At 41.2% G+C, this 14,552-nt stretch overlaps 1 protein-coding gene across 2 annotated transcripts in view; it reads right to left on the minus strand.

Moving 5' to 3' along the window:
- Positions 1-5,673: 5,673 nt before the first annotated feature.
- rps6ka1 (ribosomal protein S6 kinase a, polypeptide 1) overlaps positions 5,674-14,552 on the minus strand; it is a gene marked incomplete at its 5' end in the record, with an annotated part of 75,461 nt that continues 66,582 nt past the window's right edge. For both annotated transcript variants that reach the window (XM_079527152.1, XM_079527151.1), the window contains 9 exons: positions 5,674-6,881; positions 8,729-8,866; positions 9,487-9,604; positions 9,714-9,790; positions 10,178-10,339; positions 11,065-11,223; positions 11,398-11,487; positions 12,495-12,620; positions 13,700-13,830. In XM_079527152.1, the coding sequence (XP_079383278.1) occupies positions 6,759-6,881; positions 8,729-8,866; positions 9,487-9,604; positions 9,714-9,790; positions 10,178-10,339; positions 11,065-11,223; positions 11,398-11,487; positions 12,495-12,620; positions 13,700-13,830 (1,124 nt within the window). In that variant the 3' untranslated portion in view covers positions 5,674-6,758. The remainder of the gene's footprint in view (positions 6,882-8,728; positions 8,867-9,486; positions 9,605-9,713; positions 9,791-10,177; positions 10,340-11,064; positions 11,224-11,397; positions 11,488-12,494; positions 12,621-13,699; positions 13,831-14,552) is intronic.

Genomic DNA, 14,552 nt, shown 5'->3' on the forward strand with positions numbered 1-14,552 from the left:
GCCGTCCCAAACCATGGACTATAGTATGTCGTTTTTTCATGATTTTCATCTTTTTTTCAAATCCTCCAAAATCATGAAAAACGACATGCTATAGTATGCCGTCCGAAGCCATGAACTATAGTATGTCGTTTTTTCATGATTTTCATCTTTTTTTCAAATAGTCCAAAATCCCGAAAAACGACATGCTATAGTATGCCGTCCGAAAAAAATTATAACTTTGGCATGCTACTAGTCCTACATACTTACACCTAGAATCCCCATTCAAACCCATTTAGGTTCATCTTACGGTGGACATGTTTGCCTGAAAAGGAATCTTTGAAATGTTTCATAGTTTTAGAAATATAGTGCTTTAAATGTGAGAAATTTATAATGGCAGATAGTGGCACGTCAAAATAACTTTCACCTAGAAACTCCATTCACACGTTTTATAATTCAGCTTACTGTGGAGACACATGCTGGAACTTTTTACTTTGAAATGTTTTGTAGTTTCTGAGTTATTTAACTTTAACGCCCAATGCATTCTCAATGGCAATAGCACAAACTTTGGCATGCTACTAGTCCTACATACTTACACCTAGAAACCCCATTCAAGCCTACTTAGGTTCATCTTACGGTGGACATGTTTTCCTGAAAAGGAATCTTTGAAATGTTTCATAGTTTTAGAAATATAGTGCTTTCAAATTTGAGAATTTTACAATGGGGCTCAATGGCAGATATTGGCACGTAAAAAAAGCACTTTCACCTAGAAACTCCATTCACACTTTGTATAATTCAGCTTACTGTGGGGACACATGCTGGAACTTTTTACTTTGAAATGTTTTGTAGTTTCTGAGTTATTTAACTTTAACGCCCAATGCATTCTCAATGGCAATAGCACAAACTTTGGCATGCTACTAGTCCTACATACTTACACCTAGAAACCCCATTCAAGCCTACTTAGGTTCATCTTACGGTGGACATGTTTGCCTGAAAAGGAATCTTTGAAATGTTTCATAGTTTTAGAAATATAGTGCTTTTAAATTTGAGAAATTCAGAATGGGGGTCAATGGCAGATTTTGGCAAGTAACATTTTGAGTGGGGTTTGAACCCACTATCTCCAGATCATGCAGCCAGTGTGCTAAGTCACTGATCTACTTGCTACCTGCCACAATGCAGTCTGCTGTTCCCTTTGAGTACAACATTGATACAAAAATAAAATACAAAAAATAAAATAACAGGAGATTTGTCTATTGTTTCTTTTGCTGTTGTTTATCTCTAGACGCTCGAATGTTTATGAACCACAATGGAAACAAGTCTCTGTCTATTCTGTCATTATCTATTCGGCCTTATAAGAACAGCATGCACAGTGGCTCACTGGGTACAGAGCCTGCCTGGTAATCAGGAGGCTGCAGGTTCAAGTCCTGGCTCTGACATAGTGTCCCAAAATCATGAAAATATGACATAATATATTATGCCGTCCCAAACCATGGACTATAGTATGTCGTTTTTTCATGATTTTCATCTTTTTTTCAAATCCTCCAAAATCATGAAAAACGACATGCTATAGTATGCCGTCCGAAGCCATGAACTATAGTATGTCGTTTTTTCATGATTTTCATCTTTTTTTAAATAGTCCAAAATCCCGAAAAACGACATGCTATAGTATGCCGTCCGAAAAAAATTATAACTTTGGCATGCTACTAGTCCTACATACTTACACCTAGAATCCCCATTCAAACCTATTTAGGTTCATCTTACGGTGGACATGTTTGCCTGAAAAGGAATCTTTGAAATGTTTCATAGTTTTAGAAATATAGTGCTTTAAATGTGAGAAATTTATAATGGCAGATAGTGGCACGTCAAAATAACTTTCACCTAGAAACTCCATTCACACGTTTTATAATTCAGCTTACTGTGGAGACACATGCTGGAACTTTTTACTTTGAAATGTTTTGTAGTTTCTGAGTTATTTAACTTTAACGCCCAATGCATTCTCAATGGCAATAGCACAAACTTTGGCATGCTACTAGTCCTACATACTTACACCTAGAAACCCCATTCAAGCCTACTTAGGTTCATCTTACGGTGGACATGTTTGCCTGAAAAGGAATCTTTGAAATGTTTCATAGTTTTAGAAATATAGTGCTTTTAAATTTGAGAAATTCAGAATGGGGGTCAATGGCAGATTTTGGCAAGTAAAGATTTGAGTGGGGTTTGAACGCACTATCTCCAGATCATGCAGCCAGTGTGCTAAGTCACTGATCTACTTGCTACCTGCCGCAATGCAGTCTGCTCATCCCTTTGAGTACAACATTGATACAAAAATAAAATACAAAAAATAAAATAACAGGAGATTTGTCTATTGTTTCTTTTGCTGTTGTTTATCTCTAGACGTTCGAATGTTTATGAACCACAATGGAAACAAGTCTCTGGCTCTTCTGTCATTATCTATTCGGCCTTTTAAGAACAGCATGCACAGTGGCTCACTGGGCCTGGGAATCAGGAGGCTGCAGGTTGAAGTCCTGGCTCTGACATAGTGTCCCAAAATCATGAAAATATTACATACTATAGTATGCTGTCCCAAACCAAGGACTATAGTATGTTGTTTTTTCATGATTTTCATCTTTTTTTCAAATCCTCCAAAATCACAAAAAACGACATGCTATAGTATGCCGCTTAACACTGTGTGCTGCTATCACGCTCTTTGTGTTCTGTCATGGTTTCTCCTCTCTTTTATCAGACTAACATCCATGATAACAGCACTAAAGACACATGATGGAACTGCAAACACTGTTAAGATGCTCTGTACATGATCCCAAGGCCCCATTTGAAGTGACAACCAGAAGAACCACCTAAAACAGAAGCTAAACTATGAGGAATCTCAGAGAGCTCAGTGGCTCCTTAATCTTTATGTGAGCCAGAGGTTGTGAGTTCAAACCCAGCTGAGCTCTGTGTACTTTCACTCTGGAGCATGTTTGGAGAAGAACACTGGGAATAGATGGAAAGCTGAGGAGGTTCTCAAAGAGCATGGTGGCTCTCTGGGTTAAAACACTGTCTATGTGAGCCACCGGTTGTGTACAGTATAGTAGGCCTAGTAGCTGTGTATTTAACTTAAACGCCCAATGCAATGGCAATAGTACAAACTTTGGCACGCTACTACTAGTCCAGGTAGTCCTACATACTTACACCTAGAAACCCCATTCAAACGGTGGACATTTGCCTGAAAATGAATCTTTTAAATGTTTTATAGTTTTAGAAATGAAGTGCTTTCAAATTTGAGCAATTTAATGGCAGAAGTTTAAATCTAGTTGTACTCTATCCCCCTCCAGTGGCCAAGTGTAATGTTGCATGACATGGTTAAGAACATGGCAAGACTTTCGCTCCTTACTAAAAAGAAAAAGAAAAATAGAAAAGAAAAAAATCAAGTACATATCTTGATGGTCAATTTATCTCTACTAAAGATTTACGTTATGGGAAATAAAAAATAACAAGCAAGGGGTTAAGGGGAAAACTGCCACACTCAAAGAATAAAGGGAGACATTTTCTCATAGCAATTGGATTTTTAATTCGATATTTGTAAGATATAAAAATCTTCATCTTATCAACTTTATAGTACAATAACATCTTGCCATTTTAATGCATTTCTTGTATTCAACGAAGGGAGGCGTTTACAAGAATTCTGATCCCGTGAGTCAATACAGTTAGTTCATGGATTATTTAGCTACTCAGCACTTCCCTTGTATAGGTGTACAGTATGAAGTAGATGCTTAGGAACAATGTGTATATTCCACATACAGTAAGACATTCAGCCTCACCTGTAGGCCTCGGCAACAAACTTAAAGCATGACCTACACCACAAAGCTACTTACAATCAAACACCTATCTTGTACTAGTAGTAAAATGGACACCAGGTAGCTCCCATTTGCAACGAGTAATTTTCGTGGTAACACTATAAGCACTAAGTCACTTCCTCAGACTTCTCAAGCCTTTGTGCTCTGAAACGCCTGTGAAAATAAATCTTTACAAAATGGGAGCCATCTGGTTCTAAGGATCTTATATTTTCTACGTGGTGAACTTTGTTGATCCAGTGCCCTACCTAGTAGGTCTAGGATGTGCGAGTCTTTTGCACTTTTGTAGTACTTGTTAGGAAAAGGCCGATGCACACCTCGAAAAGTTGGTGACAGATGCTTAGAACAAAGTGCATATATAATCAAAAGGGTATCTCTGAACAAAGAATAGGACCTGTACACTGTCAGAAACTTGCAAAAAGAAATGTTGCCCTTTATTATGACGTTTCAGTCGTTAGACCTACATCATGATGGACAATACATGGGAGTGTCTTTGGGGCTTGGGAGTACCTGTGCATCTCCGATGACTTGGGGTGTAGCCTATAAATGTTTGGTGGATATTGTGCTCTGTACAGTCTGTCCTGATGAAGGTCTAATGACCGAAACGTAAACATTGTTTGCATGTTTGTGACAGTGTGCGGGTCCTATTCATTGTTATTCAGAGATACCCTTTTGACTCTTGTAGTACTAAAATGGAACATATCACCAAGTACATGGTGCACGTTTTGTTACAGATCATTTATTGTTATTGTCAAGACAAGGAAAAGCCCAGTCTGCTGGGTCGACGGAATCAAGTACCCAGACCGCGAGGGAGCGAGCTAAAGGAATTGACGGAAGTTAAGAGTGCACAGTAAAATCCTCAGGATTAATTTATCCATTTGATTACATTTGTATACTCTTGGAGTTAAACACTCAGGATTGTACAGTGTATAAGAATATTTCAAGGTTACCAAGCAAGTGCTTGTCTGAATATAGATAACCAGTGACTAGACCATAGACATATATACATAGACGCCCCTTCCGGCTCTGAGACGTGTGTCAAAATTGAAGGCACTATTTTCCCGACATTCCTTGCGAAGAATAGCGGAAGCAAAGCGGAAGCTTGTCAAGCTTCCGCGTGCGTAACATAAGTCCCGGAAAAGACGCGCTGTGATTGGCCAGTAGTCACTTGAGTGACAGCGAGAGACATGGAGGATTCACATGAGTGACGTCACTCGGGCAGCGACGCAGTCGCCTTCAGCAAATGCCTTCAGCACTTCTAAATAAGAAAGCTGCGGAGAACTGTTGCTTTGTGTTCACTCTTTTAATGTTTTCTGTTAGTAATCTAATCCCCCCTGGCTCTGATGTTGTATTGTTAATAACTTTGTTGTTTGTGTTTGTTTGTTTGTCTTGTTTTGTAATGTATATTGTAATGACTGTTATAAAGATTTGTTTAAAAAAAAAAAAGCCTTCAGCACTGCACTTCCGCCTTCATTGGGATACACGTCGCTCCAATGAACTGCAGCGGCAAATGAGGCGTCTATGTATATATGTCTATGGACTAGACTAGTTCATGGGAGAGAGTAAATTTAAGTGCTGGCCCTGCCTCCCCCTAAAACAGCAGAAGAGAACATGTAATGGCATCTAACTCCACAGACTGATATCCTGTCATGGGCTCACCAATATCAAAATCACCACTTAACATTTTTGGACTGAAAATAACCCAAACAATAAAACAAAAACAATCAACGACAAAAGCAGCCAACACAGGAAAACGGCATTCAATATGCGCATCGTCCAAGAAACACAGTGACCAGAAAAAACTAAATACAACAAAGAAAAGATATTAAGAGAATTCAACATGCCACATTGTTCCTGGGGCAAGTTTCTTTCACAGAAAGCCACCTATTCTTTTTTTTGTTTTGTTTGTTTAATAAGTAGTAAAAAATATGAGTATGTGATAAATAAACCCTTCTTGAGTCTTGAAATAATAGACATTTCTCAAACCAGTTGCCAGCGGATCGACGAAGCAGTGAGGAGGGACAGGCGAGGAGGAAGCCACATGACGACATCACGGCACTAGACCATGCATACATGTTTGATCCTGCGAGACAAGACACATACACGCACACACCCACGTGTACAGGCACACGGTACGTCATGCAACTAACACATACACACACAGACTCTCCATCAAACTAAATATAAAGCATCGATCGACATCAACCGAAAACATTAGCATTTGACGTTTCCCAGAATTCTGGTTGTACCAAAACCAAAGAGGCATTTATGGCAGAAATGGTTCATTACCCTTTATTTTCCCTCCTCAAAATTCACGTTTTGTAATGTTCTTTTGAAAACATATTTAAACAGCAGTTGGACCTTACCGAGTTGAATTGGCAGCACTACTGATATATAAAGCTCATCAACTGGAGAAAAAAAATCTACAAAAGGACAGATGACCAGACAGGCAGATGAGGCGTGCAGCAAGCTGAATGACAACCAATCACAGCAATGATGAGAAAACAGTTTGAGTATCACCACCAAAACATGGCTGCATTAAACCGTGTGGCAGATTACACGCGCACACACGCGCACACACACACACTCACGCACACGCACACGCACACAGCGCTAACACATCTGCCAAGAACCTGCAACCATTCAGGTCTCAGTGCCCCCATCCACCTTCATGTCGTTTTGCTAGTCTAGTGAGATTGACTAACAGTAGGTGACATGCCCATATAAGAGGAACGAATCAACGATAGCGAGAGAGCGGCACTACTGATGTCACAAGGTGGGAACGGGACCATAGTCATGGTTCCTTGGCTGGTAGGAGGGGGGTGGTCCTTAATACTCCCCCGAGCAAAGCTGATTGATTGAGTGGTTTTAAGCCAGGGGTGTGTGGTTTTGGTCAGTCTCTCCAGTGAGCTAATTGGCTGTCTGGAATCTCTACAGTGAGGTGGATGGAAGCTTCTTGACGCGTCTCTGGGCCAGGAAGGAGCTCTCGATGGGCTTGAGCTCTGGAGTGGGCTGGGAGTTCTTCAGAGCCAAGTAGGTGGCTGTCATCGCACCCTGTGAATGAATGAATGCATAATCTTTATTTTCGTGTCTTGTCGTAAAGACCCTTCCCTTACGGGATTATAAGACACCAATAACATAAATAAACCATATCACATTCACTTCCCACACAGAAACCATGCTTTCTCTAAATATTCTGCAAGTGCGAATATCTTATGTTCAAAAATCCATGCAAGTCGCTCTGTGTCACTTAACCACATCAGATCGATGTGGTTAAAATGGAACTCATTCTCAATATCGTTTATATCACAGTAAGTGCAAATCCGTTCTTCTTCTATAACTCCTCTATATCTACCAGTCTCAAGGTGCAGGGGGGCAAGATCCCAGAACGAAGTTGGGCACATAGAGACCTTTGTCTTTTGGATAATGGAGAAAAAACATACTTTTCACTAGCATAACAGCTTTTTATCGTAACAAATGTTCTCCGCTTTGGTTATGCCCTGATATAAACTATATACTACAGTGTGTCTTTAACCATAGAGATGTTTACAATACTGTTATTTATAAAACTGTCATGTAACCCAGGTGTGTCCTCTATTGCACTTGCCCATGCACCTTTTACCGATACATCCCAGTTGAAAATCTTCCAGGCAACTCTATTCTCTGGCATTCTGATTAGTCGATTACATAAAGCTACCATGCTGCATCTCCACATTATCTCACACGGCTCCCATCCCATGTTATTGCCAATACAGGCGTGAATTTATGCACTCCCAGAAAATACTGTATGGCCCTATTCTGGACCATGTGTCCTTTCATATTTGTGTTTGAGCCCCATATACCTGCCATATAGTCCATGACAGGGCAGACCCACGTGTGAAACATTTTGGGCAGCATAAATTGGGGTCCCAGGGATAGAAATGCCATTAAATGGGGGTCCGTAGACTAATGCATATCAAACTGGGGGTCCTTGAAATTAAACGGGTTGAGAATCACTGCTAGAGCCGTAAAAAATATTCTCTTATGGAGGAGGTCCCTGGCATATCTTTTTCAAATGGGGGTCCGTGGGCTAATTAGTGTCAATTTGGGGGTCCTTGACACGAAGAAGTTTGGGAACCCCTGTCCTAGATTACCCAGCTGTTTAGTTTTGGCTATTATACCACCTAGAGCCCTGTGTGTTAACACAAGTACAGTAATGTTAAGCATGTGAACCCTATTCTAAAATAGCAATACCTGAAGGAGGTCAAAATACTAGTTGATGTGCAGTGGTGGAAAGTAACTAAGTACATTTAATTAAGTACTAGTACTTAAGTACAATCTTGAGATATTTGTACTTTACTATTAGTATTTCCAATCTCCAATAGTTTTACTTCTACACCACTACATCTCAAAGGAAAATATTGTACTTTTACTCCACTACAATTATATGAAAACTTTAGTTACTAGTTACTTTGTAGATTTTGATTATTATTACAAAACGTACAGTACACTAACCACTTCAGCCCTATATATATATATAGTTTGTCTATTTTCAAAAGATATTATATATACATTTGAACTTCTGCACAATGACTACTTTCACTTTTGGTATTTTAAGTACATTTTGATACCAATACTTTTGTAGTACTATTACTCGATGAAAGCAATAGGATACACCCGCACACTGTGTATTTGCTCGGTACATGAGTATTTTTTAATGAAGCAACGTTTCGGTCCCTCCGGACCTTCCTCAGGCATGCCTATTGGACAACACCACTCCATTATTACACTGTGTTGTTACATTTCGGCAGAATAATCTTTGATCATTTTTGATCGACATCGCTGTAACCCATTAAAACTGGGAAAGCATCCGTGTCATTTAAAATGCACTTTATGGATCATCGGAGAACGCCATTCATTACCTTGACCAGTTTGGGGTCCTGGTGAGGTAGCTGGCTATTGGGCAGTTGGTCTCTCCGGACCATCCAGGGGTGTTTGAGGACTTGCTTGGCTGTCAGTCTCTGATGGGGGTCCACGTGGAGCATCTTGGATACCAGGTCCTGGACGGGGACACACACACACGCACACGCACACACACACACACACGCACACACACACACACACACACACACACACACACACACACACACACACACACACACACACACGCGCAGTACAGCATGTTATGCACACACATGCAGTACAGTACGTTATGCATGTACAACTGACATAGGGGAGAGACCAGGAGTCTGTGTTTAATCATATATTCATATTGAAGAAATAGTATCGATAGGTCTCACCATAGGGTTAGGGTGGTACAACCACATGTACCACTCAACCAGAGGCTAAAAACCATAATAGTCATTCAATGAACCAGTCAATCGCTCGACAGTCGAGGGTATATGAATGTGTTGTTTAACCTCTTAAACCTTGTATACTTTGTTGAATTGAGTGCACCAGGGGGTCTATACTATGGCCCCTCCTGTTTTCCCCTCTACACCAAATGTCTTAGGCAGCGACATCGTGCCGCAATGTGACACGTTGCGGAGCTTGTCGATCGGCTATTTCTGCCGGATCTGCGCCCCCGCCAGAATAGGAATGCTAGGGCTCATATGGTTCAATGTTTAAGATCTTGCATAACAAGTTGTAGAATGGGAACGTTTGGCTTGACTTGCTGTACCTTGGCAGCGTCAGACACAGAGTCCCAGTTGCCTCCAGTCAGCCTGAAGTGGCCGCTGCCTATTCGGCTCAGGATCTCATTTGGAGTGTCCTCAGGTCCATTGGCAAATGGAGTGAAGCTGGTGAATAGAGGACAAGACAGAGCATTTAGCGGGTATGACAGAGAGGCGACTGTAATGTTTTTAAATGAGTGAGTGAGTGTGTGCGTAAGTAAGTGATCCTATATACCCAGCAAGCATCGTGTAGAGTAATACGCCTAAACTCCAGATGTCACAGCCTTCATCGTAACCCTGGCGCTTTAACACCTGCCAACACAGACGTAGGTGAGAGTAGTATCATACAGTGCACATGTCACACTTCAATGTCTGAGACTTTAACAAAACAATAAGGCACGCACATCCACTCACTAAAAATCAGGTTACTAAAAACCGCACACTGGGTCACACTACAAAGCTTAAACACTATTTTGGTTCCTTTTTACACTATTGGACATGATGTTTCAAGCCTACCGCCTCTTCATCAGACACTCACTAAGACTTACATTATACTTCTACATCACTAGTACAATTAGTGACAGAGGTCACACTTCCAATGTTTCACCATTTGTGGCCACAACACCCATTAACAGATGTGATGGTGGTGAGATTAACCCACTCAGTCACAACCTCCTTTTGGCTGGAGATTCAGCTTACCTCAGGAGCTACGAAGTTAGCAGTGTAGCATGGGGTCATCAGCAGACCATTGTTGGCTCGCAGCTGCTTGGCAAAGCCAAAGTCACAGATCCTGATGGACTCAGGGTTCCCCGACTCATCTACATACAGAATGTTACTGGGTTTCAGGTCTCTGTGCACCACCTGGAGGTAGAAGAGAAAGGATGGAGAACATAAAGGAATGAGGAAGAGTTTGAGAAAGACTTATAAAAGAAATCAAGATCAATCTAATAATGGCATGGCATCTACCAAGAATCGAACACCATGATACAAGGTTGAAAATGTAACCAGAAATGGCCACCAGAGGGCAACAGAAGTCCCAAACTAATGTCTGGAAGTCCCCAAAACATGATCAATCATTGGCTATTAATATAATATGTTACTGCGTATGTGTGCAGTTTGTGAACGAAGCCACATCAATATATTTGTCTACAATCAACTTTCTTCAGGAGCTTCACTTTACTTCATGACATCATGCCAGTAAGCAGCAGCTGTGTTTGGTCTACATTTGAGTGTGACAGATATACACACATAAATACAAACCTTGTTCTAGAAGGCTTGCCCTATGTCCACACTATATAAAAGACAGACCTACTATCCCTACAGCCACATTGTTCCATTTTCAAACCCGAGATGTTTTAGTTCACAGAACAAAAGATATATATAACCGATTTCCTTCTAGTAGATTTAAATAGAAATGTGCCACAATTGACCTTGACTGTACCATATATCATTGTATGAAGCTTCCACTGTACCAAGGCATGCTTTGCAAAGTATGGCATTCCAAACTCAATCGAGTTTGTAATGTATGACAGTGCAAACTTAATGGAGATTGTAATGTTTGGACATCTACTGGATCAGTTTCTCACCCCTTGTGAGTGGAGGTACTCTGCAGTTTTGGTGATGGTGTGAAGCACAGCACTGGCCTCCCTCTCAGAGAAGAACTTCTGTTTGAGGATCCGATCCAGCAGCTCTCCTCCTCGCATCAGCTCTGTCACCATGTAAACTTGCTTGCCATTGTCGTACACCTGAGATACACATAAACTAATACTGTCACTTCTTAAACATGGTTCCTTAATATCACAGGCATTAGGGTGTGTGTGTGTGTGTGTGTGTGTGTGTGTGTGTGTGTGTGTGTGTGTGTGTGTGTGTGTGTGTGTGTGTGTGTGTGTGTGTGTGTGTGTGTGTGTGTTCATACTCACATCCTTCAGTGTTATGATGTTGGGGTGCTGTCCATATCTCAGGAGAATCTCTATCTCCTCAGAGGGATCTGCACTCGTCTTGTCAATCATCTGTCCAACACACAAAAGCACCCATAACCCACTGGGACCAGGTTTGAGGCGTTCACAGAGACATGCCAGATGCAGGTGCATGCCTCAAAATCAGCGCCATCAATTATTTATTTTCTTTAGAACATTCGGTTGCTTTGAGATCATATTGTGTAAGAAGGCTGGAGCATAAAATATGTACTTTAGGTCAGATGCCCCCAGCTAAGCATAACTCACTTTTACACTATTATTGGCATGTGAGGAGCAGCCATTAATGCTGGCTTTGCCTTTCCAGACCAAAAACATCTGCCTCTGTGTGCTTGCCAGAGTTGCGGAATAAGAGGTGTCACGCCTCAATAAAAAAAACAATTTGTGTACAGAAAAAGAGGCTGAAGGTGCATACTGTACATACTGTAACTGCATGTACAAGTGCAGGTTTCATGTAATCAATTCCCAACAGAACCCCAAACCTGTTGTTTGGGGGAGCGCTGGTTTCAGTTATATACTTCATCGCCCGACAGTGTTGAATAGCTGACATATAAACTCACAACGCGACGTGGATGTGACCGTTGTGAGCTTGAAGGTCTGCTATTCTCGGCCGTTCTATGCATGCGACGGAGCATCAATTAGGCTGGGGGTCTGCAGCTACGTAGGTGAGCAAGCAGTCTCTGCTGCCATGAGGGAGCGCTCCCTCTAGTCTGTTCTAATGACAGCAACTGGAGGTCGGGTTTGGAGGACAACTGCTTTTAGAATTGCTATTGTTTACACACAACAGAAACCAAAGAGTTTCTTACGTGTCAAGTAAGAGTGGGACATCACAGTAAACATCCTAAGCACTCTTCCTCCACACTAGGAGGAAAACAGCATCTTAATGTTTGATGGGATGTATTTTTACACACGAGTGCTGTGACCATTTTCCATCGTCTCTTATGAGCGGCAGGGTGCTTTTGGTCGCCTGCCTGCACGCGCATACTGGTTCTCATCAGTGTGACATTGTCTATCAGACGTTGTTTCACTGTATGTGTTCTGACCTTCACAGCGTATTCCGTGTTGGTGGCTTTGTGAACACAGCGTTTGCAGACAGAGAAAGAACCCATTCCGATGTCCTCCTTCAACACATAGCCATCACTGAAGCACAGGTTCTTCCCATGTAACTGCTACAAAGAGAAAGAGAGAGAGAGAGAGACATGAAGAGTTATGGATTGAAGCATACCTACTGTAGTAGCGTTGCCTGGCTCCCACATACAGTACATACAGGTTTGTATATTACTATACACAGAAACTGCTGATCTACAAGGCACCAATGTGCTGCATTGTGAGCTTGCAGATCGGCTATTTTTTGGTGCACAACACCAGTGAGCAACCAAGTGTAAATCATCATCTACTGTACCTCTAATCCCAAAACTGAGTGAATCTTTTCATAATTGTAAACTCTATTTTTTTTTTGTTACCATAAAACACAATTCCTCTTGTGAGGATCAGGAAAACGGTCCTCACAATGTCTATCTCTTAAATTCTACTATACTTGTGGAGACACGCGCACACCTCTACATAGCCAAGCATGGAACAGGATCTAAGGATGTTTACTGCAGTTTATTCCCAAATTAGTACTGAATTATTGAATTCGCCTCATCCCCCAGTCTGGCTCATCCTGTTTGAAATCATTTAATGAGTCATTGCAGTCATTCCAGACTGGGGTACTCCATCTGCCTTTATTTTGCTGCTTGTACCTACCTGTATGAGTGAGTGACAAATATACCGCTCCTGATTCTTGATTTATATATCATTATTTGAGTACCCTTTATGTTACTTATTATGCATGCAACTTCAATTCATAGGAAGCTTGGACAAAACAAAAAACATTTTGCTCGTTCTTTTACACAAATTGTGATATGACTATGTGTAAAATGGAAGTTGCATAACAGGGATTTAATTAAACACGAGACAAATATCTCCACCTAGTGGAACCACCAGTAGGAGTATGTGTAGGTTGCGATCACTGAATAAACACAACTGCACAACACTGTGCTTGCGCTCAAACCTCAAATTAAAGCGCTGTTCACTCACAGAATCAAACTATGGAGATGTTGATATATAAATACACATTATGGACCACAGGTTTGGTTACATTTGTACACTCAGCCCCAGGGAACCCTAAGGGTCCTTGGACCTCACTTTGAGAACCACTGGGATACGAGAAGTGGTGGGCGTGTCCCATGAGTGAGTGACAGCTGACCTGGACCACTGGGTGTGGAGCGGGCTTGGCCGTCTCGTCTAAGCCCTCCTCCTCCAGCATGGTGGAGGCCACAAAGCTGAAGCCTCTGAACAGATTGTGGGCTCCGGCGCTGGGGGGCACACCTGGGGAGTCTGGAGGGCACAGTAGCAACACATGGGTTAGGGCTAGACAGGGGTACTTTACAGTACCTATAGAGCATCGCAGTCCCGCCCCCTTTCATGACGACGCCAGGCCCAGGAAATGAATCCCAATGCATTTCTCCCATAGACATTTCAAAAAGTATTTATTTAAAGACCTTTTAAGCGTCGTACGAAGCCAACTCGAACAAACAATATTTTGGACCAAACAAATAATTACAAAGAAGAAAAACAACAACAAAAGTTCTAATTCTTTGTTTGGCCCAAAACATTGTGTTTATTGTTGTGATTTGTCACGACAAGAGTTGGCTTTGTCCGCGGCGTAAACGTCTTTAAATAAATACTTTCTGAAAAGTCTATGAGGAAAATGAACGGGGATTTCTTTTCCGGGTCTCTCGAGGGGGCGGGACTGCGACGCTCTATTATGTACACAAAGGAGACAGATCCAATGTATTGCAAACATATCAAGACCCATATCTAAGGAATGGTATAGCAAATCTGGGAAAGGCATAATATGCACTTTGTCACAGCATTCTTTTTATATAGAATATTTTCATTGACATTTGTTTTGGTAACATACATTACATACACTTACACTATCACACACATAATTATAGCCTTGCACTTGCCCAATTATCAAAAAATAAATAAAAACAAACAATAACAATACATTAATTAATTAATTAAAATAAAAATTAAATATCTTTCCCATATGA

The sequence above is a fragment of the Electrona antarctica genome (genome assembly GCF_951216825.1).
Source record: "Electrona antarctica genome assembly, chromosome: 18".
Taxonomy (NCBI): Eukaryota; Metazoa; Chordata; class Actinopteri; order Myctophiformes; family Myctophidae; genus Electrona; species Electrona antarctica.